We start from the raw sequence: 25,591 nt of genomic DNA, 5'->3' as shown, positions 1-25,591 counted from the left end.
GTCTTGCTCTGTTACCCAGGCTGGAGTGCAGTGGCACGATCACAGCTCACTGCAGCCTCGAAACGAGCTCAAGCCAGGAGCCTCAGCCTCCCGCGTAGCTGGCACCACAGGCATGCACCACCATACCCACCCTCCTAATTTCTCCTGAAATTCTGTGCCTTTACTTGTACACATCCAGATCTTCCACCCATCTTATCTATAGAAGGTTTTGGCCAGATGGAGAGCCGATATGTCACTACTGCTGCTAAATCAACCATCCTTTCCACACTGACTTGAAATCTGTCTTCTGTCATGCGTGTATATATATATATATATACACACACACACACACACACACACTTAGATCTATTTCTAGGCCATCTATTCTGTGCCAGAGATGTCTGTGTCTTCCTATGTCAGAACACATGTATTACTTTTAGAATCAGAAGAAAGGGTTCTTTTTGTTTTTTGATTTTTTTTTTTTTTTAAAAACCATGTCTTTGGAGCCCCTGCTGAGCCTGGACAGGCACAGAAATTCCTGGCGGCTGGGAGGCCAGGGGAGAGAGGACAGCAGGGAGGATGTCACAGCCCCGAATCAAGGGAGAGGAGAAATAAGGAGGGCTCAGCTGCTTGTAAAATAGTCTTCCCTTTTATTTTCAATCAACCCTTTTCCAAGTTAGTGCCACGAGTTGAGATCAGGGGGTCAGAGCCCACTGGGATGTGGCGGGGGCAGCAGGGGGACTCATGTCCCCCGCCCCCAGCTCAGTCCCTCCAAGGATGGGACCGGCAGCCAGGGATGAAGGGTGTGAGGCTGTCTGCCCCCTCCCCTGCCAGCCCTACTCCCTAGTCTGCCCCCTCAGCTACTCCCAAGGCCAAGGACAGGGAGGCGGTCCTGTGCGGGCTGTCCGTGGCCAAGAGTGTTAGTGGTCAGAGCCCAGGCAGGCTGGGTTAGTGGGGTCTCCTCCGGCAGCCAGGGAAGGAACTGCGGAGAGAGGGAGAGAGGGGGCAGTGATGCAGGTGGGAGGGCCTGCCCCGTGTGATCCACCCAGCAGGAAGCACGCAGCCCATGCCTGGAGCAGCTCAGAGGGCAGGAGGAGAGGGCAGAGGCTAGGCTGTAGGAGCTGGGGGTGTCCCTTGGAAGCTCACCGAAGAGGGGAGCCAGGGTCCAGTCCGGCAGGGAGGAGGGGCTCAGATAGACGACTGCCACTGCACAAAGCGCTTGGATTCCTGCTGGAAGATTCAGGGGAGAGGAGGGAATGGAGTGGGAATTGGTTTTGTACTGTGGGAGCCCTGCCCCTCCTCCCTCAGGCCCGAGTCCAGGCCCCCGGCCCCTCCTCCCTCAGACCCAGGAGTCCAGGCCCCCGGCCCCTCCTCCCTCAGACCCAGGAGTCCAGGCCCCCGGCCCCTCCTCCCTCAGACCCAGGAGTCCAGGCCCCCGGCCCCTCCTCCCTCAGACCCAGGAGTCCAGGCCCCCGGCCCCTCCTCCCTCAGACCCAGGAGTCCAGGCCCCCGGCCCCTCCTCCCTCAGACTCAGGAGTCCAGGCCCCTGGTCCCTCCTCCCTCAGACCCAGGAGTCCAGGACTGCAGCCCCTCCTTCCGCACACCTGGGAGTCCATACCCCGGCCCCTCCTCCCTCAGACCCAGGAGTCCAGGCCCCCAGCCCCTCCTCCCTCAGACCCAGGAGTGCAGACCCCCAGCCCCTCCTCCCTCAGACCCAGGAGTCCAAGTCCCCAGCCCCTCCTCCCTCAGACCCAGGAGTCCAGGCCCCCAGTGTCTCCTCCCTCAGACCTAGGAGTCCAGGCCCAGCCCCTCCTCCCTCAGGCCCAGGAGTCCAGGACTGCAGCCCCTCCTTCCGCACACCTGGGAGTCCATACCCCGGCCCCCCCTCCCTCACACCCAGGAGTCCAGGTCCCCGGCCCCTCCTCCCTCAGACCCGGGAGTCCAGATCCCCAGCCCCTCCTCCCTCAGACCCGGGAGTCCAGGCCCCCGGCCCCTCCTCCCTCAGACCCGGGAGTCCAGGCCCCCGGCCCCTCCTCCCTCAGACCCGGGAGTCCAGGCCCCCGGCCCCTCCTCCCTCAGACCCGGGAGTCCAGGCCCCCGGCCCCTCCTCCCTCAGACCCGGGAGTCCAGGCCCCCGGCCCCTCCTCCCTCAGACCCGGGAGTCCAGGCCCCCGGCCCCTCCTCCCTCAGACCCGGGAGTCCAGGCCCCCGGCCCCTCCTCCCTCAGACCCAGGAGTCCAGTACCTGCGGGTTGAAAGGGTCGTCATCGTCTGTGTCATCGTAGTCGTCACTGGGGTTTGATGCGGGGCATGGCAGAGAGGCGGGATGGGGACCCATCAGGAGGCTGCACCCCCCACCCCAACCATGGTCCCCAGGTGCTGCCCCCGCTCCCCAGGACCCTGCCCTCCCCCGCTCCTGACCTGGGTGGGAAGAGGGCCCAGGCGCGGGGCAGGCTGCAGAGCGCGGTGGCCAGTGCTCCCGCGGACAGCAGGGAGAAGAGCAGCAGGAAGAGCAGGCCTTCCAGGGCGTCTTCGCACAGGCCCCGCAGGGCTGCGCCGTAGTCCTGAGGGGAGGGCGTCATCGGGCGGTGCCCCCACCCCCTCCCCCACCAGCACACACTGTGCACACCAGTCTGGCTGTCCTCCCAGCTGTGGTACTGCACACGTCAGCCGACTGCTCTGTGACTCAGTTTCCCCTGTCAAAGGGCGGTTCTGAGAATACAGTGGGGTCGTTGGTGTGATAGGCCTGGCACTCAGGAATTAATTGCACAGACTCCAGACTTGGCGTCTCCTGAGCTGCACACCCCCCCCCAACCCTGTGTCATTGCAGGTCCCCATCTCCCTTTCACATGGATCCTTCCCCACCAGCACCCCACATCCAGAACCAGTCCAGCATCTCCCACCAGCCCTGGGCCCTCTCCTCCATCTTCATCTGCCCCGGAACCTGAGAACTGCCCCTCCTGTTTCCCTTCTGCGTCCCGGCAGCGGCACCCCCTGCAGAAGCATCCTCTCCTGTACCAAGCGCCCGCAGGCCAGCCACCGCCAGCTCCGCCTTGGCCCAGGGGTGAGGGCTTCATAACCTGGGCCCTGCTGACATTTTGAGCCAGATCATTCTCTGTGGTGACGGCACTGCCCTGTGTGTTGTGGGGTGCTGAGCAGCACCGCTCAGTTCCACCCACCAGATGCCAGGAGGACCCCCTCCCGCGGTGTGGCAACCAACAGCAACTCTGCACCCAGTCAAGTGCCCATGGGGGCTACAGCACATGGAACGGCACGTAAAAGAACCAACCAGTGGCTCAGGATGACACCACACACACAATACACACTCAACACGCCAACAAATGCTGGCTCTGATGACTGTCATCCCAAGAAATCAGCAGAAACGGCCTTCACCGAATGCTAAGCACCTGCACAGCCTAATGCACTCCGTGGGGGTTGACAGAGCCTGCTCCGCCCCGGGCGCTGCCCCCAGTACCAGGAAACTTCGGTAAACAGGACAGAGAAGGTCATCTCAGAGGGTGGTGTGTGCAACGAGGTAGGAGGGCGAGCGTCAGTGCAGGGTGGGAGTAGGTCAGGTGACCCCACCAGCAGGGATGGGTCCTCCAGGAAGGAGCCAGGCAGAGGGCTGTGCAGAGGAAGCTGGGAAGGGCTGAGGCCAGAGGCAGACGTATCCAGGACTGACCACCCAGGCCCTTGTAGGTCAGGGCGAGGAGCAGGGATTTTAATCCGTGTCCAGGGGGAATCACCAAGGGTTTTAAGCAGAGGAAGAACTTGATCGGATTGTGTTTTAAAAGGATCACCCGGCTGGCTGGCTGCTGCATGCAGGACAGACGGGGGTAGGCGAGGGGGGACAGGGAAGAGGCCCCTGCAGTCATGGCGTTTAGGATGCGGGGACCCGGGCACAGTGATGGAGGTAGGAACAGTGGTGGGAGTCCAGATAGGTTTCAGAGGAAGGGCCAACAGAACTTGTTCCGAGAATGGTTGTGGGAGGTAAGAGCAGGGAGCTGGTTGTGGGAGGCATGAGCCTGAGTTTCTGGCAGGAACACCTGGTTGAGGTGGGGTGTCTGTTACTAAGCCAGTGAGGGCAGGGGTAGGGACCTGTCAGGGCAATGGAGGCTCTGTTTTGAGAGTATTGGTACATGCACACTGTCCTTCATCCTCACAACAGCCCTGCCAGGCAGACACCGACCCCCACACGCTGCTGCCTTTTGCAATGGTGGAAAGAAGTTGCAGCCCAGAGAGGGCAAGCTACTTGTCCGGAGTCACACAGTCTGGAAAGGGCAGAAGTGAGATGGAGCTGATTCACTTAGGCTCCGGCGCACACCCTCCTTCCTCTTCATCCCTGATGTCCCTTATTGTTGTTGTTGTTTTTTTTTAATGTTAAAATAGAGATGGGGTTTCACCATGTTGGCCAGGCTGGTCTTGAACTCCTGAGCTCAAGGAGTTCTGATCTGCCCTACTGGGCCTCCCAAAGTGCTAGGATTATAGGCACAAGGCACCCATGCCCAGCCCCCTCTATTTTTTTTTTTTTTTTTTTTCTTTGAGATGGATGATCGCTCTGTTGCCCAGGCTGGAGTGCAGTGGCATGATCTCAGCTCACTGCAACCTCCACCACCCCGGTTCAAGCAATTCTCGTGCCTCAGCCTCCTAAGTAGCTGGGAATGCAGGGGTGCGCCACCACGCCTGGCTAGTTTTTCTGTATTTTTAGTAGAGATGGGATTTCGCCATGTTGGCCAGGCGGTTCTCAAACTCCTGACCTCCAGGTGATCCACCCACCTTGGTCTCCCAAAATGCTGGGATTAGGGGCATGAGCCACAGTGCCCGGCCTGGCTGCTTATTCTTGGTTTTTAATCTGTGAGGACCCTGATGCCCTGACAGGGGAGATGGAGGCCCAGGTTCTCATGGTGCAGCTGTAGGAGAGGGTAGAGTGATCTGTCCTCCTCCTTCCCTTCCCTCCCTCCACGAAGGAGTCTGGGGGCCTGTATTCCAGTTTCTGCCTAGGCCACAGAAAAGTGCCTGGACCCCAGTTTATCCTTATGCAAAAGATCAGGGCAGCCCTGGGCTGGGTGGGGGCCCAACCTTTCCCAGCTCAATAGTCGGCAATTCTGAACATGGCTTCAGTGCTTGCTCCCCACTCCCTTTTCGGAATGCCAATTTCAGAAGGCTGGGGGGCAGTGGGAGCCACAGAAGGGGTCCGTCTGAGCCAGACCAGGGAAAGCTCAGGTCCAGGTATGGTGTAGATGAATCCCTTTTGGGTAGGGTTGCCAGATCAAATTCAGGACTTCCAGTTCAATTTGAATATCAGATGCCCATAAGGATAAACCGGGGTCCAGGCAGTTTTCTGTGGCCTAGGCAGAAACTGGGCTGGAATACAGGCCCCCCGGACCCCTTTGTGGAGGGAGGGAAGGGAAGGAGGAGGACAGATACATAATTTTCTAGGGTAAGTATCTCCCCAGCATTGCACCGGGCATACTTATAGCAGAGTGGTTTGCTGTTTGCTGAATCTGGCAGCCCTATTCTAGGGTCCATGGGGGGACAGATGGGGAAGGGACCATGCTTCCTTCTCCAGGAGAGAGAACGAGGCCTCAGCTGCAGTAGGGGCATTGGGCATTGAGAGTAGATGGATAAAGGCATTCCAGAAGCAGAAAGGACAAGACTGGGCAACTGCCTGGCTGTGGGGGGCAGAGGGTGGGGCCCTCCGGAAGGTCCCTCTCTCTTCAGTGTGCACGGGCTGGCTGGCCGTGGGACCTTGGGAAAGTCCCTCAACTCTGCACCTCATCTTCTAAGTCTGTTCAGTGGGATAAGGGATAATCATAGTTCCTTCCTCATAGCATTGTTATGAGTCATCGATGAGTTACCACCTGTGAAACGCAACAGGGTCAGGTACTTGGTGAAGTTATGCACATGTGCGGTCTTTGATGGGCAGACTGGCCCGGGAAAGGCATCCTCGGGTGTGTTTTCGAACAGCTCTCACTGGTGTTGTTTGTTTGTTTGTGACAGAGTTTCGCTCTTGTCGCCCAGGCTGGAGTGCAGTGGCGCAATCTCGGCTCACTGCAACCTCCGCCTCATGGGTTCAAGTAATTCTCCTGCCTCAGCCTCCCGAGGTGCGTGCCACCACCGCGCCTGGCTAACTTTTTGTATTTTTAGTAGAGACGGGGTTTCACCATGTTGGCCAGGCTGGTCTTGAACTCCTGACCTCAGGTGATCCGCCCGCCTCGGCCTCCGAAAGTGCTGGGATTACAGGTGTGAGCCTCTGCGCCCGGTCAGCTCCTACTGTTTTATAAGGGAATTTTTTTTTTTCGATCCTCACGACCATCCAGTAAAAAATAAATAAATAAATAAATAACACTCGTCCTTCCTCACGGTAGGGGTGGGAAGCAGAGTTAGCCAGGCTCACCTGCCTGTGGCCACGCAGCCTACAGCAAAACCCAAGCTGGAGTCTGCAGGACACCAGATATCTTTCCTCCTGGGCACCCTGCCCGCCCCTGCCTGTCCAATGTATGAACAGCATACGCCCCAGGGGAGCTGGACAGGTGCCCACTCTTGCAATCCCAGTTTTATAAGTGAGGGAACTAACTGAGGTACAGAGAAGTTAGGTGACTTGCCCTTGGTCAAGAGCTAGGACTGGAACCCAGGCAGTCTTATTCCTGAACTCACTGAGCGGCAGCCTCTAGGAGGGAGGGAGAGGCAGGAGGAAGGAGAGAGGAGAGAAGACAAGGAAGGAAAAGGTGGCAGGAATGGACGGGGAGGGTGGGATGGGGACCCAGGGAGGAGTGCGGGAGTTGGAGGGGGGAAAGGAAGGGAGGAGGGAAGGAATGTGGATAATGCTTGATAGGTAGGTAGACGACAGGTAGAGAATAGATATAGGACAGATAAATCATATAAACAGGATACAGAGATATCCTCAGGCGCAATGGCAGGGGTCCAAGGAGAGGAAGGAGCTAGTTCTGTGGGTCGAGGCAGAGGCTCCCAAGACTCCCCGTGGGAGAAGAAATTGGGAAGGGGAAGGGGGTTCACCTTGTGCAGGCCACGGCAGTGCAGCAGTGCCACCAACTGGTGAAAGTTTCCTTCTGTCACATTCAGAGTCTCCTCCAAGGACAGCAGAGGCTTCTACAGGGCGAGGACAGGTCGTTTTCCCACCCACTCGTCAGGCTCGCCCAGTGCCCTGGCCCCGCCCACAAGATAGGGCCCCGCCCAGCTCTGCGGCCCCGCCCACAACCCAGAGCCCCACCCACACACGGCCAAGGGGTCCGGTTCTCTGGGTTCTACCTACGCCCCACAGCTCCACCGCGCCCCTCCCGCCTTCCCCTTGGGGTCCACGTGTCTGGGGAGCGCCCACCCACCGACCTGCGCTGAAGGGAACTGAGGCACAGCTTCTCTCTCCAGGCCCAGCAGCTGGGAGTGGATGTTGGCCAGAGCTCGCTGGGACAGAGTCAGCCTCTGCAGAAAGAGAAAGGGAGGGAGGAGGACCCAGGAGTCGACGCCCCCGGCCCTCTTTCCTCTCCTCCGGACACAGCACTCGGGCCCCTGGCCTGCATCCTCCCCGGAACCCAGGAGTCCAGGCCCCAGCCCCAGCCCCTCCCCCTCCCTTCAGAGTCCAGATTTCTGGTTCCCTCAACACCCCTTTCCCTTGCCCGCAGCCCTAACCTGTTGGAAGGGGTTGGAGACGGCCTGGTTGCAGAGGAAATAATAGCTCAGGATGTCTGAAGTGGGAGGAGGAGAGGGGAGGAGGCCATGAGCCTGGGCCCCCAGGGACCTCCCGGGGGAAGGCCGGGGACTGGGGGGTTAGCAGGGTTAGGGGCCTCAGCCCAGCTCTGGAGGCCTCCTGGAGCCAGATGGTCTTACCTTCAGAGACCCGCCAGCCCCGCGTCCCTTCTGCTCCTGCCACAGCCAGAGCAGGCGCTGGTGCACATCCCTGTACTCCCTGGGAACCCCTGACTTAATGGTGCTCCCCAGTTTTCTCCAGGGGGCGAAAGCCCCCATTCCTGACGCCCAGAAGCACCCTTTCCTGACCCTCCTCTCTCTTCCTGGCACCAGCGTATTAATCCCGCCCTCTTTTCCAGCGCACCAGGAGAGGCGCTGCCAGCTGGAGCGGAAGGGATGAGGGTCTGGGCGGTGGCGGGGCTCCAGGAGGGCTCCGAGCTGGGGAGTGGCCAGGAGCCCTGCTTCCCTTCCAGAGGGCTGGGTCTCGCCTGGCGGGCTGTACCCCCACCCCACCCTGGGCAGGACCGGGCACAGAGGAGGCCTCAGGAAGCCAGGGCCTGCACTGCCCACACCGGCGGACCCACCGGGCCCTTGGAAATCACCTGAGCTGAGCCCTGTCTCCTCCTGGGTCAGGTTCAGAACATAAGGGTCTGGATTGGAGCAGAAGTCACTGAGGCCCTGTGTGAGGCAGCAGAAAAGGGGCTCAAACCTGAAACTGCCCCAGTTCCACATTTCCACAGCACGCAGTGCCTGGCTCCCCGGCTCCCCTCCGCACCCAGGGGTCCAGGTCCCAGCCCTTCCTCCCTCAGACTTAGGAGTCCAGGTCCCAGCCCCTCCTCCCTCAGACTCAGGAGTCCAGGTCCCAGCCCCTCCTCCCTCAGACTCAGGAGTCCAGGTCCCAGCCCCTCCTCCCTCAGACCCAGGGGTCCAGACTCCCCAGCCCTTTCTCCCTCAGACCCAGGAGTCTAGGCCCCCAGCCTCTCCTCCCTCGCACCCAGGAGTCCAGACCCCCAGCCCCTCCTCACTCGTTCCTAGGAATCCAGGCTTCCAGCCCCTCCTCCATTACAGCCTAAGCGTCCAGGACACCAACCTGTACCCACTCAGGACCCAGAAAACCAGCCCTAAACCTCAGAGCTGTGATCGTGCCCCCCAATTCCTTTCTCTGCTAAGCCATGCCATCCCAGGATCCAGAAGTTGAAGTCTCCAGGCCCCCAGTGGCCGAGCCCCGGCACTCACCACAGCCGTGGCTGCCTCCAGGCCCATGGAGCCCCAGCTCAGGACAAGAACCAGGAGACTCATGACCGTCATCCTAGAGTAGGGGAGGGAGGATCAGCCTGGGGTTCTTAATCTCCTAGCCTAGCCTCTTTCCACACCCCAAATCCCATCACAGCCGCCCCCCCTACCCCACACCCACCTCTGGAGCCTGGAGGATCAGAATTAGGGACACAGAAGTTCGGTGGTGGGGGGTGGGCCTGTGGCTGCTGACGTCCAGCTGGACATCTGGCTCCTGCCCAGATGAGCAGGGTGTGGGGTACGAGCAGGGCCCTGGGCTAGGGGGTCGTGGCTTGGATCCCAGCTCCAGGACCCTGAGACGGTGACTGCTCACCTCTGGGCTCACTTCCCCTGAAGGTTCCCAAGTCCACCCACAGCCCGGTCAGCCTCCGGCTCTGCCCCGTCTCCTCTGAGAATGGGAGACAGTTCCAGGGCTGAAATCTGAAAGTCTCTGGACTTTCCAGGTGGGGAGGGGTGCAGGGGGCGTGTCAGCACTGGTAGGGTGACCAACAAGCAGGAAGGGCACCCAGGGGTCCCCAAACTGAAGGCCTGGCCTCCAGTCCCAGACTTGCCCCGTGTTGGCTAGGTTTACCTGTCTGCAAACCTTCGCAGGGTCTCTCCCACTCTCTCAGGGACAATGGAGGCACGAGTTCAACTCCGCCCCACCCCACCAGGGCCAGAGAGGATGCAGGGACTCCTCCAATGGGAATGGCCTGCCTGGTTCAAATCCCAGCTCTGGCATTTCTAGCTGTGTGGCCCTGAGCAAGTGGCCCAGCCTCTCTGATCTTCAGTCTCTCCCTCTGTTAAACAGGGAGAAGGGCCGGGTGTGGTAGCTTGTGCCTATAAACCCAGCACTTTGGAAGGCTGAGGCAGGCAGATCACTTGAGGCCAGGAGATCGAGACCAGCCTGGGCAACATAGCGAGACTCCATCTCTACAAAAATATGCAAAACTTAGGCCAGGCGCGGTGGCTCATGCCTGTAATCCCAACACTTTGGTAGGCAGAGGTGGGCAGATCACCTTAGGTCAGGCGTTCGAGACCATCCTGACCAACATGGAGAAACCCCGTCTCTACTAAAAATACAAACTTAGCCAGATATGGTGGCACATGCCTGTAATCCCAGCTACTTGGGAGGCAGAGGCAGGAGAATCGCCTGAACCCAGGAGGCAGAGGTTGCAGTGAGCCGAGATCGCACCACTGCACTCCAGCCTGGGCAGTAAGAGCTAAACTCCATCTCAAAAAAGAACTTAGCCGGGAGTGGTGGCATGAGCCTATGGTCCCAGCTACTCTGGAGGCTGAGGTGGGGGGATCACTTGAGCCTCAGGGGACAGAGGCACAGTGAGCCGAGATCGTGCCACTGCACTCCAGCCTGGGCAACAAAGCAAGACCTTCTCAAAATAAAAAACAAAAATAGGCCGGGCGCGGTGGCTCAAGCCTGTAATCCCAGCACTTTGGGAGGCTGAGGTGGGCGGATCACGAGGTCAGGAGATCGAGACCATCCTGGCTAACACGGTGAAACCTCACCTCTACTAAAAAACACAAAAAACTAGCCAGACGAGGTGGCGGGCGCCTGTAGTCCCAGCTACTCAGGAGGCTGAGGCAGGAGAACGGCGTGAACCCGGGAGGCGAAGCTTGCAGTGAGCTGAGATCCGGCCACTGCACTCCAGCCCGGGCGACAGAGCGAGACTCCGTCTCAAAAAAAACAAAAAAAAAAACAAAAATAAAAAACAGGGAGGAGGAAGCACCTTCCTCACAGGGTGGGCATGAGGCACTCCAGGGAGTACAGAAAAGAGTGTCGGGCGCGTAGAGCGATCTGTGAAATAAGCGTGGTCCTGCGGCTCTGCCACGACACTTAAGGGCCACTCAGCCTCGGACTTGGCCACCACCCTCTGCCTCAGGTCCCTGACCGGCCACATGGAGTCTTATGGTAACTCCTTTATCTGAAGGAATCAGCATGCATGACCCTCAATAGATCATCATCCTCATCTTTTTTTTTTTTTTTTTTTTTTTTTTTTGCACTCTGTCGCCCAGGCTGGAGTGCAATGGTATGATCTTGGCTCACCGCAACCTCCACCCCCCGGGTTCAAGCAATTCTCCTGCCTCAGCCTCCTGAATATCTGGGACTACAGGCGCACATACCACCAAACCCGGCTAATTTTTGTATTTTTAGTAGAGACGGGGTTTCTCCATGTTGGTCAGGCTGGTCTCGAACTCCTGACCTCATGATCCACCCAGCTCGGCCTCCCAAAGTGCTGGGACTACAGGCGTGGGCCACAGCGCCTGGTCTCATCCTCATGCTTATTGCAAACACAATGATTATTTCTGCCATGATTCCAGCATACTTCATACTGTGAGGGCTGCCTGTTTTCAGGTCTGTCTCTGCCTCCCTCCTGGGCTACTCTGACTCTCTTTTCTTCGTGTGTACCCAGCCCTGAAGGACCACCGTCCTCCGTGTAGGACAGTTGTAAGACTGAGGTCCTGCCTGCCAGGAGAGTGCCAGGCACGCACTGGGGAACCCCTACTGCCTACACTTACACGATCACCAGCCACTTGCTCTGCTTCGCCAGGCCCAGGAGGGTGAAGAGGCAGACCAGCAGCTCCAGGAGCAGCAAGAGGACATAGGCCAGCCACCTGGGAGGGGAGATGGTAGGGCTGAAACCACAAACCTGCCTCCAGGCACCCCGGCGGAACAGCAAACCCGCCACCAACGTTCACCGAGATGGTAGGGCTGAAACCACAAACCTGCCTCCAGGCACCCTGGCGGAACAGCAACCCCGCCACCAACGTTCACCCCGTACCCCCAGCTCAGCCTCACATTCACTACCCTCCAAGCTCAGCCTCCTGCTATTTACTGTGTCTGGGCCACAGCCCAGCTCATCTGTGAAATGGGCTCATCAGGAGATGGGTCACTGGAGAGGTTTAGAATACAGGTCCTGAGCACCTGGGACTATCCCCTGGCTGGGCCGCACACACATGCCCTGGACCAGGGACATGTGATGTGTCCTCTCCGAGCTCCCCATCCCCGACCACGCCCTGCAGAGTGGAGATATTCCTTCTCAGACTGCACCAAGGATCCCATCGCATCCCCTGAGGGCATGACGTCTGGAGGCAGAGGCTGCCTGGTCTCAATCCCAGCCCCTCCGCTTAACCGGCCGGGTAACTCTGTCTGGGTAACCTTAGCCTCTCGTTCCTCAGTTTCCCCACCTGCAACGTGGGGAGCACAGCACCACTGGCTTGAGAATGTTGCCTCAAGTGGGATGCGTGACTAGAAGTGCTTAAGAGAGTGCCAGGCACGTGGACACACTTAGAGGTTAGCCTGAGCAGGAAAGAGGGAACTGAGATGTTATTTAATAGTTAATACTTGGCCGGGTGCAGTGTAATCCCTGCACTTTGGGAGGCTGAGGCGGGTGGATCACTTGAGGTCAGGAGTTTGAGACCAGCCTGGCCAACATGGTGAAACCCCGTCTACTAAAAATACAATTAGCGGGGTGTAGTGGTGCATGCCTGTAATCCCAGCTACTTGGGAGGCTGAGGCAGGAGAATCATTTGAATCCAGGAGGTGGAGGTTGCAGTGAGCCAAGATAGCGCCATTGCACTCCAGCCTGGGCAACAAGAGTGAGACTCAGCCTCAAAAACGAAAAAAAAAAAGTTAATACTTAAATATCTGCAAAGCGCCCACCACGATTCAGGAGGTGCAAGCACCCAAGCCACAGTGAGAGACAGGACCAGCTGGGTTTCGTAGGCCCATCAAGAACCCCTAAGCCTAGCTGGGAAGGTGACCGCCTCCACCTTTAAACACGGGGCGTGCAAGTTAGTTCACACCTGACCAATCAGGTAGCAAAGAGAGCTCACTAAAATGCTAATTAGGCAAAAACAGGAAGTAAAGAAATAGCCAATCATCCATTGCCTGAGGGCACAGGGGGAGGGACAGTGATCGGGATATAAACCCCGGCATTCCAGCCTGCAACGGCTACCTGCTTTGGATCCCCTCCGTTTGTATGGGGGCTATTTTCACTCTATTAAATCTTGCAACTGCACACTCTTCTGGTCCATGTCTGTTATGGCTCGAGCTGAGTTTTACTCGCCGTCCACCACTGCTATTTGCCGCAGTCGCAGACCCGCCACTGACTTCCACCCCTCCGGATCCAGCAGGGTGTCTGCTGTGCTCCTGATCCAGCCAGGTGCCCATTGCTACCCCCAATTGGGCTAAAGGCTTGCCTTTGTTCCTGCACTGCTCAGTGCCTGGGTTCGTCCTAATCGAGCTGAACGCTAGTCGCTGGGTTCCACGGTTCTCTTCCATGACCCATGGCTTCTAATAGAGCTATAACACTCACCGCATGGCCCAAGATCCCATTCCTTGGAATCCGTGAGGCCAAGAACCCCAGGTCAGAGAACAAGAGGCTTGCGGCTACCTTGGAAGGAGCCCACCACCATCTATGGAGTTCTGGGAGGAAGGACCCCCCCCCGGGAACAACAGTGCAGTGCCCGGCACATAGTAAGTGCCCAGTTAATCCTGCCATTCTCTGCAGGCCCCACAAGCTTGGGCTTCACTCCTTACCCTCATCTCTGGCTGCTTCCCCCCCAGCCTCACAAGTGCCACCTGCTGCAAGACTCCCTTGAGGGCCCCTGATTTGTCTCTCGAGGGACTCCCAAGTGTGGGGTGCTTTCGCAGTGGTGCACCCGGAATATACCCTGGCGTCACCCTCATGGCTACCCCCACTTCCCTGCCCTCCCCCAGGAGGAGGAGCTGAGGCCCGGCTTGTGTGGCCCCTGGGCCTGACCATAGTGCAGGACCTGGATTTCCGCAAACTTAGGCCTGTCTGTCTGTTGCATCTGCTGCCCTGCAGGTGTGTCTTGACCTCCAGCTTTTTCAGCCCCAGTCTGCCTTCCCCACTCCCGGAAGGTCTCCCGAATCTCAGCCCATGCCCCGCAGGCAGGGCCCCCAGCTGACGTCGCATGAATGAATGAATGAATGAATGAATGATTACTAATGGTCAAAGCGATGAGGATGCCATCATGGTGGCCGTTGGGAAGGGTGGCTGCCTGGACGCTGCACAGCCCCCTGCCTCCTCTTCTCCAAATGCCACCTTCTCAGTCCCCCTGATGAACTGCCAGACTCTGTTCCACCTCATCTCCCTCTATAATTTTCTTTTTTTCTTTCTCTTTTTTTTTTTTTTTTGAGACGGAGTCTCGCTCTGTCGCCCAGGCTGGAGTGCAGTGGCGCGATCTCGGCTCACTGCAAGCTCCGCCTCCTGGGTTTACGCCATTCTCCTGCCTCAGCCTCCTGAGTAGCTGGGACTACAGGCGCCCGCCACCGCGCCCGGCTAATTTTTTGTATTTTTAGTAGAGACGGGGTTTCACCGTGGTCTCGATCTCCTGACCTTGTGATCCGCCCGCCTCGGCCTCCCAAAGTGCTGGGATTACAGGCGTGAGCCACCGCGCCTGGCCTCTTTTTTTTTTTTTTTGAGACAGAGTCTCACTCCACTACTCAGGCTGGAGGGCAGTGGCACAATCTCCGCTCACTGCAAGCTCCGCCTCCCGGGTTCACGCCATTCTCCTGCCTCAGCCTCCTGAGTGGCTGGGACTACAGGTGCCTGCCACCACGCTTGGCTAATTTTTGTATTTTTAGTAGAGACGGAGTTTCACCGTGTTAGCCAGGATGGTCTCCATCTCTTGACCTCGTGATCCTCCCACCTCGGCCTCCCAAAGTGCTGGGATTACAGGCGTGAGCCACAGCGCCCGGCCCCCTCTGTAATTTTCTCCAAAGTTCTCATGGCCCAACACCTTACAGACGGTTTTGCTCTGCATTTGTCCCTTGCTGGCGCCCCCTAGAGGACGCAGCCACGTGGCAGGGATTTCTGCCACTTGCTCACTGCCCTGCCCCACTACCTGGGCGGCTGCACTTCCCGTGCACCTCTGCGGTGCTCTCCCTGTGCCAATCGCCCTTCTCAGCACTCAGATGCCAACTCAACAGTTCACAACAATTTAACAAGGGGGATGCTGCCCCGATTCCCATTTCACAGATGGGGCCTGCAAAGTAACTTGATTGCAGCCGCGTGGTTAGGGAGGGGCTGGCTGGCTTTCAAGTGCAGGTTCCTAACCTGTAGGTCCGCTGCCTCTTTCGCCAGAGGGTGCTAAATAAATGGTGCGGAACAACACTTTGGGAGGCCTAGGAGGGCAGATCACAAGGTCAGGAGTTCGAGACCAGCCTGGCCAACATGGTGAAACCCCATCTCTACTAAGAATACAAAAATTAGCCGGGCGTGGTGGCGCATGCCTGTAATGCCAGCCACTCCCGAGGCTGAGGCAGGAGAATCGCTTGAATCCGGGAGGCGGAGGTTGCAGTGAGCTGAGATCGTGCCGTTGCACTCCAGCCTGGGCAACAGAGCGAGACTCCATCTCAAAAAAAAAAAAAATAGTGCTGAAAAAATGCACGTGTCACACGGATGAACGGGTGAGTGAGTGACCTGCTGGGTTAGTTCAGGAGTGACTGAGTCCAAGAGTGACTTGCTGAATGAGTGAGTCAAGGAATGAATGCATGTGTGAATAAGTGAGTGGAGTGATGATGGAGGGGGTGGGTGAGTGAATGGGCGAGGACATGGGTGTCAGGATGGCCATGGGGTCCTATGATCTGTCCCTCCACAGCAGGGTTTATCGACCTCATCATATTTTTATTTTTTTGAGGTGGAGTCTCACTCTATTGCCCAGCCTAGAGTGCAATGGCAAAATCTCGGCTTACCACAACCTCCACCTCCCGGGTTCAAGGGATTCTCCTGCCTCAGCCTCTTGAGTAGCTGGGATTACAGACGTCTGCTACCACACCTGGCAAATTTTTGTATTTTTAGTAGAGTCGGGGTTTCACCCTGTTGGCCGGGCTGGTCTCAAACTCCTGACCTCAGGTGATCCACCCACCTCAGCCTCCCAAAGTGCTGGGATTGCAGGCCTGAGCCACTGAGCCTTGCCAGCCTCATCATAATTGACATGGTGGCTGGATCATTCCCTGCCGATGGGTGGGGAGGGGGGTCCTGTGCCTTGCAGGGTGTTGAACAGTCCCTGGGCCCTACCCACTGGATGCCAGAAGGTGCACACCCCCCCCCCACCGGCTGTCACAACCAAAACTGTCTCCAGACATGGCCAACTGTGCCCCCGGGGACTCTGTCTGAGAGCTGCTGGCACTGAGAGCAAAAGCAGCAGCAGCAGCCTCTCACCTGTATTCCTCCACGAAGGACACATCTTCAGCCACCTGCAGGGGGCTCAGGGGCACTCCCTGCCAGAAGGCCAGCCCCTGTAGCTGCTGGGCCACCGCCTCTGCCTGCCGCCGAGCCCCTCGGGCAGCAGCCACCAGCTCTGTGCGAGGCTCGAGCACCTCCTCCAGGGTGGTCAGCTCTGTCCTCACTGCCTCACCCAGCCTCTCCACCGTCTCCAACACCTGGGGACAGGACAGGGGCTGAGGTCTGGGAAGGACATCCTTGGGGGAGCCCGTGGTCAAGGCCCGGGGTTTTAGAGGTGAAGGAGGGGTGCACAGTAGCGGGTGTCTGAGATCTGGAGTCTGGGACATCTGAGGATTGAGGAAGGGAAGGGGTTGGGGAGGGGCTCCAACATCAAGTTCATGGAGTTCTGTGGCCTCTATCCAGAGCTCTGGGCGGTTGGTAGCTTGAGCCCAGGGTAGTGAGTCCAGCCCCAGGACTGAGATTAAGTCTGGAGCTTTAGGTCTGAAGTTTTCATCTGCCTTCCAGAATCTGGGGTCTCAAGTCTGGGTCCCATGGTCTGGGGTCTGCAGCTGGACATGGAATCTAAGGCTGGAGGTGGGGCCAGGCCTCAGCCCCAGGGCCCAGAATCCTGGAGCTGAGGTCAGAGCTGAAGCCTCAAGTCGGGGACCTGGGCCTCAGGGCGGGGGTCCCTGAGCTTGCTTATGGGCCAACAATCAGATCTGGGGCCCTGGATCTGGCCCGAGGACAGGGGCTGGCGTCCCCGGTAGTTGGTTTCTGTGTGGTTTGGGGGTTTCAGGTAAGGTCCAGGGCTGGGCCCGGGTGTGAGGTCCTCAATTTGCAGCCAGGGTAGGGGGTTGGGTGGACAGTCTGAGGTCCGTGGGTCTCAGGATGAAGTTCCGAATCTGGGGTCCTAAGCTTCAAGCCTGGGGTCTTAGCTCTGAGTTTGGATCCCTTTGTCCTTGGGTGTGGGGAGCCCATCCGGGTGTGGGTCTGGGGTCCCACTGGTCGCTGGCCCCTCACCAGGTGGTCAATGGCGCTGAGTGTGTGGTTGGCGTGCAGCAGCGCAGAGCTGAGCTGGGACACCCCATCACTGGTCTCACTGTTGCCATAGAAACCGATGCCAATGCCAATGCTGAGCGGAGGAGGAGGGAGAGGAATCTCAGCGGGTCCCAGGACCCCGGGGGCCACCGTCCCCTCCCACCCCATCCCCTCCACCCCGCCTTCTTATCCACCCCTCCCATCTCTCAGCCCCACCCCATTGGTCCAGCCCGTGGGAAAAGGGCGACTTCAGGCTGGCCCCCATCAGTTGCCAAGGTAACGGGAAGGCCTCACTCCCCCAGCGGAGGGACGTCATTGTGATGCTAATGGTGGGTGGAGTGGTAGGGGGGAGGGAGCCCCCGATTTAACTCGCACCTCCCTGGAGCAGAACCCCAGTCACACCCAGCTTCGGGATGGGCCGTCTTCCCCTCCCGATGACTGCCTACCCCACACCCTTCCCCGCATCCTTTGCCAGGCAGGCAGCCCTCCTGGCACCTGTCCTAGGGTGCCCTAGGGTCCTTGGAGTCCGCAGCGTCAACCCCTTGTGCTGAGACGTCCCCCGCCCCCACCTGCTGGGGGTTCCTAAGGGTACGAGGGGGCAGCTGTCACCATCTCCTGGGGGGGACGCTGAGCCTGGAGCTCTCAGCCTTCCCCCACCCGGGACCCAAGCGTCTGGCCAGCTGGGAGGGAAGTAAGGGAATGTGGGAGGGAGGCTGGAGGATGGGCCAGAAGCCGTGCCCCCGCCCGGGCCCTGCCAACACACAGAGCTCCATTGTGGGGCCTGAATGTGGGGCCCCAGACCCCTCCCGTCCCCGCCCCCGGCCGGTGTCCCGCAGTGGAGGGGGCGGGAGCCTGACACCCTCACAGTTCCCAGCCCCGGCTGGGCCTCCACCCCCATCCCTCGGGTCGGACGCCCAGTGTCCCCGCCCCATTGTTTGGAGTCCTACAAAGCTCCTCTTGTTCCCAGTTCCCCCCAGGCTGCGGGGGCTGGGGCCGTGTCTCTCCCCCACTGGGCCTTTGTCCACCTCCCCTGTCTCCCCCCACGCCAGAGAGCCAGAGGAGGAAGCGTCCTGGATACAGGGCACCCATACAGGTCCCTCCCCTTGCCCACTGTGGGTCTGGGGGCAGGCCGCTGGCCCTGTGGGACCGCCCCCCGCCGTCTGTGGAAGAGGATAGCCGTCTGTAACTTGTGGGTGCTGCTGTGCTGGGGAGGGGGCTATGCTCAGAGCTTGCTCTTGGTAGGTGGTGTGTTCACATTGGAAGCCCCCTAAGCTCCCTTTGGGGGGTGTGACGGGATCCTACTAACCTGGGTCTGAATCTCCATGCTGCCTCTTAAGCCACGTGGCCTTGAAAGGTGACCTCCCCTCTGTCCCTGAGCCTTCCTCTTTGGAAACTGGGCCTGATACCCCTGAATCCAGCAGCATTATTGTGAGAAGGAATTAGACCAGCTCAGGTCTGGGCACAGATGAGGTGCTCTTGGAGGGTGAGTATCTATTTATCGTCTGTCTCCCTGATTAGAACATAAGCTGCATGAGGGGCTCCTTGCCTGGCTTGGTCAGTATCTGGCACATAGTAGATACTCAATAAATAGTTGTCGAATGACGGAATGACAGACATCACCAGTTAACGTTGGCTGAGAGTAGCTGCAAGCCAGACACTGTGCTTTCTCTCCATCTTACCCCAGCAGGAGGTGGGCGAGACGGTAATACCCACTTTACAGAGGTAGACATTGAGGCCCAGGGAGACTATCACTCCCTTAGGTCACACGGCTATTCAGTGGGAGAGCCACCAAAACCAAGCCATCTGACTGCCCTGCACCTTCTCACCAGATGGCTGCCCTTGATTCACTTCCTCTCCAGAACCTCACTTTCTCCATCCATCGAATGGAAGAGTCCTTCCTGCCGCGCGCTGAAGCGGGCTTGCAAATGGCGGGGAGAGGGATGAGGGAATTTTCTCCTTCCTGTCTGCTTCCTCCACGTCCCCGGAGGACACCCCCAGGAAGGCCAGCAGAGAGCTTGGGGAGCCCTGTCCCCACCGCCCACCCACCCTGGGGCCCCATTACCAGCCGGCGAGAAGGGCGACAATGCAGCTCCAGGTGACGCAGCCTCCTCCGGGCGAGGGGGTCTTGGACCCGGGAGGCTCGGGGGGCCGGCAGCAGCAGAAGCGGATGAGGTAGACAGCGATGAAAATGAGGCTCAGGCCCAAGCCCAGGCCCGCCAAGGCCGCCACCAGCAACAAGGCCTGGGGGAAGGGGGTGACATCAGGCCTCCGAGGGCACCAGCGTGTTCCACGCTCAGATCCCCCTTCCTGCGTGGCTTGGGGGTCGGGGTCTGGGACGTCAGAGTGAAGGTGGGAGGCATCCCTGGCCTAATCTTGGGGGAGATTGGGGCCCAGCCCCTCCCAGGCTGGCAGCTGGGGTTCCAGGTGTCAGGGCCAGCTTGCTGGAGGGAGCTTCCAACTGGGGGCCCCAAGCCTTGGGTCGCAGTTCTGCTCTGCCCTCCAATGGCTGTGCAACCTTTAGCAGGAACCACCCCTTCTCCTAGCCTGGGTTTCCTCCTGCAGCCAGCAGTTGGAATGGAGCATTTCCCGAGGCCCCTCCACAATCGTGTGGGATTAGGGGGCCGGTGAGGGTGTGGGGGCACCTGTTCCTGGTGCCTCGGGCCAGGCTGGGGGAGGTGTGCTTCCTCCCCCTCTCCTCCCTGCTCACTGTCTCCCCTGCTGCTAAGCGCCACACCCCACTACGCCTGAGCTTGTCACCCAGAGACGGGGCGAGGGGCTGTGTGGCAACGTGTGTGTTTGTGTGTGTGTGTGTGTGTGTGTGTGTGTGTGTGTGTATGCAAGACTCAGAAATGGAAACTGGGAGAATGAAGACAGAACAGAGAGAGAGAGATGGAGGGAGGCGCAGGCAGAAAGACACAACCAAAAAAAGAGACAAAGATAAGACAAGGTTTGGGCATGAGTCTGAAAACGGCAGAGAGCAAAAGAGATCAAATCAGAGAGGAAGAGCAGAGTAAGGGAGAGAGAGCGTGAGAACACTATAGAGACAGGAGAGACACACAAGGACAGAGAGGCTGAGAGAGCCTCTCAGGCCCGGGAAGACAGAGGCAAGCAGTGGAAACATTCTGCGGTGGGGAAAGCCTTGCAGAATAACAGGGTGTCCACGTGGCGGGGATTTTACAGCTGACCTGTGCGGTCCCAGAGGCCCAGAGGACCACAGTGGCCCAGGGGGTTTGTACTGAGCCCTGGAGCTTGGAGGGACAACATTGGGATCAGAGTCACACTTCTGGACTTGCCAAGGCTGTTTCCCCTAAACCATGGTGTTTCTGCCTTTGTCCACACACACACACACACACACACACACACACACAGTGGCACAGTGGTGTGTGTGTGTCCTAAGTGTGTGCAGTGTTTGTGTTTCTGGTGTGAGACTGGATGTTTTTATCTTTGGGTTGTCTCCATGAGATGAGGATGCACCTGAGTGTGCCTCCTGGGTGCACTGGTGTCTGCAAATGAGAACATCTGTGGGCATTTGCGTGTTCTGGGCACAGTTCCTTGGGTCTGTGAGTGGGTCCAGTTGTGTGTGTGTAACAGTGTGGGTGAGTGTGTGTGGATGCGTGACTGCATGTGAGGGTGTGTGTGCACATGAATGTTAGAGTCAATATATGTGTGCGTGTGTGTGTATATGTGAATGTGAAATGTATAAATGTGTGTGTGCATGTGTGTGTATATGGGAGTATAAACGTGTATGTGTAACTGTGCATGCATGAGTGTGTCAACATATATATATAAGTGCAGTGGGTGCTTGTATAGGGGAGTAAATGCTTATGTGTGTATGTGAGCGTGTGTTGAGTCACTGTGTGCAGTGTGTGTGTGCATATGTGTGATTGTGTATGTGTAAGTGGGTCTAGCCATGTGGGTGTATGCATGTGTCTATATGCGCGTGTTGTATGTGGGTGTGAGTGCATAGTGGGAGTAGTAAATGGGTATATGTGTGTGTGCATATGTGTGTGCATGTGGTGTATAATGAGAGTAAGTGGGTGTGTGTGTGCCTGTGCAGATGTGTGTGAGTGTGTGCATGTGCGTAATGAGAGTAAGTGGGCGTGTGTGTGCCTGTGCAGATGTGAGTGTGTAATGGGAGTGTGTGCATGTGAGTGTGTAATGGGAGCGTGTGTGTGCCTGTGCATATGTGAGTGTGTACTGGGAGTAAGTGGGCGTGTCTGAGTGTGCCTGTGCACATGTGAGTGCATGTGTGTAATAAGATTAAGTGGACGTGTGTGTGTGCCTGTGCATATGTATGTGTGCAGGTGTGTAATGACAGTAAGTGTGGGCATGTCTGAGTGTACCTGTGCATGTGTGTGAGTGCATGTGAGTGTGTAATGGGAGTAAGAGAGTGTGTGTGTAATGGGAGTAAGTGGGCGTGTCTGAGTGTGCCTGTGCATATGTGAGTGTGTGCATATGAGTGTGCTGGCAGTAAGTGGGCGTGTGTGTGTGCCTGTGCATATGCGGGTGTGTGTGTGTGTGGCTGTGTGCCTCCCCGTGGGCCAGTGTCCCAGAGGCCCTAGCTGTGTCTGCAGCTGTGCCCACGGTGGTCGCGTCCCTGGAGGGGTCCCCCTCTCCCCCCTCGGCTGTGGGGCTCTGCCTGCGCATCCCTGCCACCCTGACCCTGACCCCCGACCATGGGGGCGGAGTGAGGCTCCCCCAAACCCGTGCCTCTGGCGGTGACTGGGGCCGCGGATCCCCGCGTAAGGCTTCGGGAGGTCTCGGGGCCAGAGCGGGCGTGAGTCTGGGCCCAGGCCGGAGCCGGTGGAGCAGCGGGGTTGGAGGTGGCCGTTGTATAATCGCGAGGCTGTGGGCGAGGGGACGGCGGTCCCCGTGTGTGGGGAGAGGGGGCGGGCGAGGAGCAGGCGGGGAAGAGCTGCTCAGGGCTGTGCCAGCCATGACCCAAATAGCTCAGAACACAGCACGCATCCCCTCCGCGCTTTTCTGGGACCCCCTCCACGCCCCCTGAGCTCTCCAATCCCAGCCCCCTTTTCCCAGGAGCAACCCAGGACAGCGCCCAGGGACTCAGGCCCCATCGGCAGGGCCAGGACCCGTCCTGGGGCCACATCGGGACTCCCTGCACCCCCACCCGTGCCCAGCTCTGCCGAGTCTTTCTCCTCATTAATCTCAAAGTCAAGGACTTGAATTAAACTGGGTCAGAGGACAGCTCTTTCGCCCGTTGGAGCTGCCCCGAGCTGGGTCCCTTCCCCAGGGACCCCGGCTTCTGTGAGGTTTCCACACCGGCCCCACCCTCGGGACCCGGGTCTGTCATCCCGAGGCTCCCCAAACCCAGCCTCATCTCGGCCCTCACCCCTGCAGCGTCCTGACCACCCCTTCTTTCTTGGGACGGGCAGGAAGCTTTCTCTCCCAGCGCGCCTTCATTTTCCAGCCCTGGCACTCAGCCCCTTGAGCCCCCTTCCCCATTTCAGACTTTCAATCCCATCCCAGCACCCCAGAAGCCAGCGTTTTCCCCTCCACCGTTATCAGGTCCGCTGTCTCCTGGGTCCCCCCTTATCTGGGACATATTCACCTGCTCTGATCCTGTGGGGCTGGGTCATCTTTTAGGGCAGGGAGAGTAGACCTAACCTCCCGATGACCCCGGAGGCCAGCTTCCCAGGCAGGTATCAGACACCCGGGAATCCGGGCCCCCCCTCCCCTCCACTCCATGAACTCAGGGGTCCAGGCCCCCAGCCTTCCCTTATTGAGAGAGCTCGAGGTCTGGACCCCGAGCGAGCGCGCGTCCCGGGAGAACCTCCAGGTATGGAAGCCCCAGGCTCCTCCCCCCTTCGCAACCCCAAAGTCCGGGCCGGCCCCCAGCCTCCGGGGGAGCTCAGGAGATCTGTGACCCAGCCCCCTCCTCCCTCGGGACCCAGGAGCTCCGGCCCCCAGCCCTGGCCCCCAGGCCCTGGCGCCCGGTCCCACCTGCTGGTATTCCTGCTCTTGGGGCGCGAAACCGCTGGGCACCGGGCGGAGCTGGAAGTCGGCGCGGGGCAGCTGGTGGAGGAGATGCACCCAAGCCGAGGGCCGGTAGCCCGGGGGCGCCCCCATGGCCCCCGGGGGAGGGGGCAGCGGGGCGGACGCCGGGGCTGCGGGAGCCTCCGGAGTCGAGCGGGGCGCGGGCGGCGCGGGGTCTGGCTGGGCTCAGGGGAGCGGGAGCGGGGGGGAGGCAGGGGGTGGGGGGCGGAGATTGGGGGGAGGGAGGCGCGGGCCGGGCGGGGACGGTGCTGCCCCTGGTGGTCGCGGCGGGGACTGCGGGAGTCAGGAGGCTCCGGCGCTCCGCTCCCCCCACCCGCCCCCACCGTGGTCGCGGCTCCCACCTGCTGCCCGCGCAGGTACCGCGCTGCTGGCGTCGGTGGCATCCGGAGAGCTGGTTTGCACCGCGATTGAAAACAGCCCTCCTTATCCATAAGAGGCCACTCATATTGTTATTTCACCCTAAAACCTAATGATCCCTTTATCCTTATGGAGAACCTTCATGTCTGCGTAAAGGTCGTTAGTAAGTACAGAGCGTTTTACAAAGAGCGGCCAGTTCCACGGATAAAAATTCCTCTGTGTATGAAAGTGCTCTCACCTGTAAAAGATGCCCGTGTTTGTGTAAAATCTCCGTCCCACTTTTATTCCTAACCTGTATAAGGACACAGCTTCTAAGCACAAATCCTCCTGTGTGTATGGGCTACTCCAGAACGCACTGAAAAATCCACACGCCTGTATAAGAAGCTTTCATATCTGCATAAGGATCCCTTCTACCTGCATAAGGACCCTGGCCATCTATATAGGGGCCCTTCCCGTCCTGTAAACTGACTCAGGATTACTTCCGTGTATACAAGAACCCCTGCCCCTTGGCATTCGCGGTACAGTTACAAAGTATTTTTCCAGCCACTGCCCATGTTACGTCTCACTGGAATCCTCCGATGCCACACTGATAGATGGGGAAGTGCCAGCCCTGGGAGGAGACTTGGCCACCCTGACATCATCACCCGGACTGTCATTATTGCAGCCAAAACTAGGTGCTCAGGAATCTGGCCCCAGGGGTCCCCTCTTGCTGTAAGGCAGGATGAGACTTTACCATCTGAAAAGCACACACGTGGCCTCTCTTGTGGGGACTGGGATGAGTGAAAGAAGGGAGACTAGTGCTCCACTTACTCCATTTCCATATTTTGCTCCAGATTGACAAGAAAGGACTAGGGAAAAGAGGAATGCTGGTGGTAGTGGAGGTGGTGGTGATGATGATAATGATGGTGGTGATTATGTTTGTGATACGGTGTCATGATGATGGTGACGGTGACGGTGATGGTGGTGATGATGGTGATGGTGATGATGATGGTGATGATGATGATGGTGGTGGTGAGGATGGTGGTGATGATGGTGACGGTGATGATGATGATGGTGGTGGTGATGATGGTGATGATGGTGATGGTGGTGGTGATGATGGTGATGGTGATGCTGGTGATGGTGGTGGTGATGATAGTGATGGTGATGATGGTGATGGTGATGGTGATGATGGTGATGGTGGTGGTGATGATGGTGATGGTGATGATGGTGATGGTGGTGGTGATGACGGTGATGGTGGTGATGATGGTGATGATGATGGTGGTGATGATGGTGATGGTGGTGATGATGGTGATGGTGATGATGAAAGTTGTGATGGTGATGATGATGATGGTGGTGGTGAGGATGGTGGTGATGATGGTGATGGTGGTGGTGATGATGGTGATGGTGACAGTGATGATGGTGAAGATGAGGATGTGATGATGGTGATAATGATGATGATGATGGTGAAGACATGATTATGTTGACATGTCATGATGATAATGTTAATGATGATGAGGATGGCGGTGGTGGAGGATGATGAGGTGATGACAGTGAAGAGGAGAGTAGTGATATTGGTGATGGTATTGATGATGAAAGAGGAGAGTGAGAATAGGCACCTTATCTCTCTTTCTCTCTCACACACACACAGACACACCCTCTCCTCACTACCCCAGGTCTTCTCCAGCTTCCTGTGGTTCTGACTAGAGTCATGTTCTCCACCATTCCCAGCCAGGTGCTCTACATGCGGCTTGGGGATGAAGAAGATCCTGAGACGAGCAGTCAGAGGTATACTGAATGACTCTAGGCAAGTAGTTTTCCATCTTGGAGTCTCTCTTTTTCTGTCTGTAAAATGAAGGTTTAACGCTTTAGGGCTAAGATTAGTGTATTCTAAAACTCTTGTTCTGACAATCTCTTGCATCATGTCCACAGCCAGTGTTTGTTGTAGCAGCAGGATTTGCAAATGGGAAGAATTCCAAATGTCATGATGTGCACATTTGGGCGTGTGTACATCAGAGTGCAGGACAGTGAGGTGCTGGT

At 58.2% G+C, this 25,591-nt stretch overlaps 1 protein-coding gene across 12 annotated transcripts; it reads right to left on the bottom strand.

Moving 5' to 3' along the window:
* Window positions 1-606: 606 nt before the first annotated feature.
* LOC105496990 (tweety family member 1) lies at window positions 607-23,386 on the bottom strand. 12 transcript variants are annotated; one of them, XM_011767639.2, is made up of 14 exons: window positions 23,165-23,384; window positions 19,266-19,444; window positions 17,186-17,297; window positions 16,163-16,383; window positions 11,490-11,585; window positions 8,919-8,991; window positions 8,285-8,360; window positions 7,626-7,681; window positions 7,326-7,418; window positions 6,996-7,088; window positions 2,400-2,542; window positions 2,224-2,269; window positions 1,126-1,209; window positions 607-961 (listed from the first exon to the last, which is right to left on the bottom strand). In XM_011767639.2, exons 1-13 carry the CDS (start codon window positions 23,288-23,290, stop codon window positions 1,168-1,170), a joined length of 1,356 nt encoding a protein of 451 aa, XP_011765941.1. In that variant the 5' UTR covers window positions 23,291-23,384; the 3' UTR covers window positions 607-961; window positions 1,126-1,167. The 12 variants fall into 12 exon arrangements, with proteins under 12 accessions (XP_011765941.1, XP_011765942.1, XP_011765936.1 ...); XM_011767640.2 differs by having other exon boundaries at window positions 1,126-1,206; XM_011767634.2 differs by lacking the exon at window positions 2,224-2,269 and having other exon boundaries at window positions 23,165-23,385.
* Between the last annotated feature and the right edge of the window lie 2,205 nt (window positions 23,387-25,591).

The sequence above is a fragment of the Macaca nemestrina genome, chromosome 20 (assembly GCF_043159975.1).
Source record: "Macaca nemestrina isolate mMacNem1 chromosome 20, mMacNem.hap1, whole genome shotgun sequence".
Classification (NCBI taxonomy): Eukaryota; Metazoa; Chordata; class Mammalia; order Primates; family Cercopithecidae; genus Macaca; species Macaca nemestrina.
Note: the sequence above shows the minus strand (reverse complement) of the source record. Positions and strands in the feature narration are given on the sequence as shown.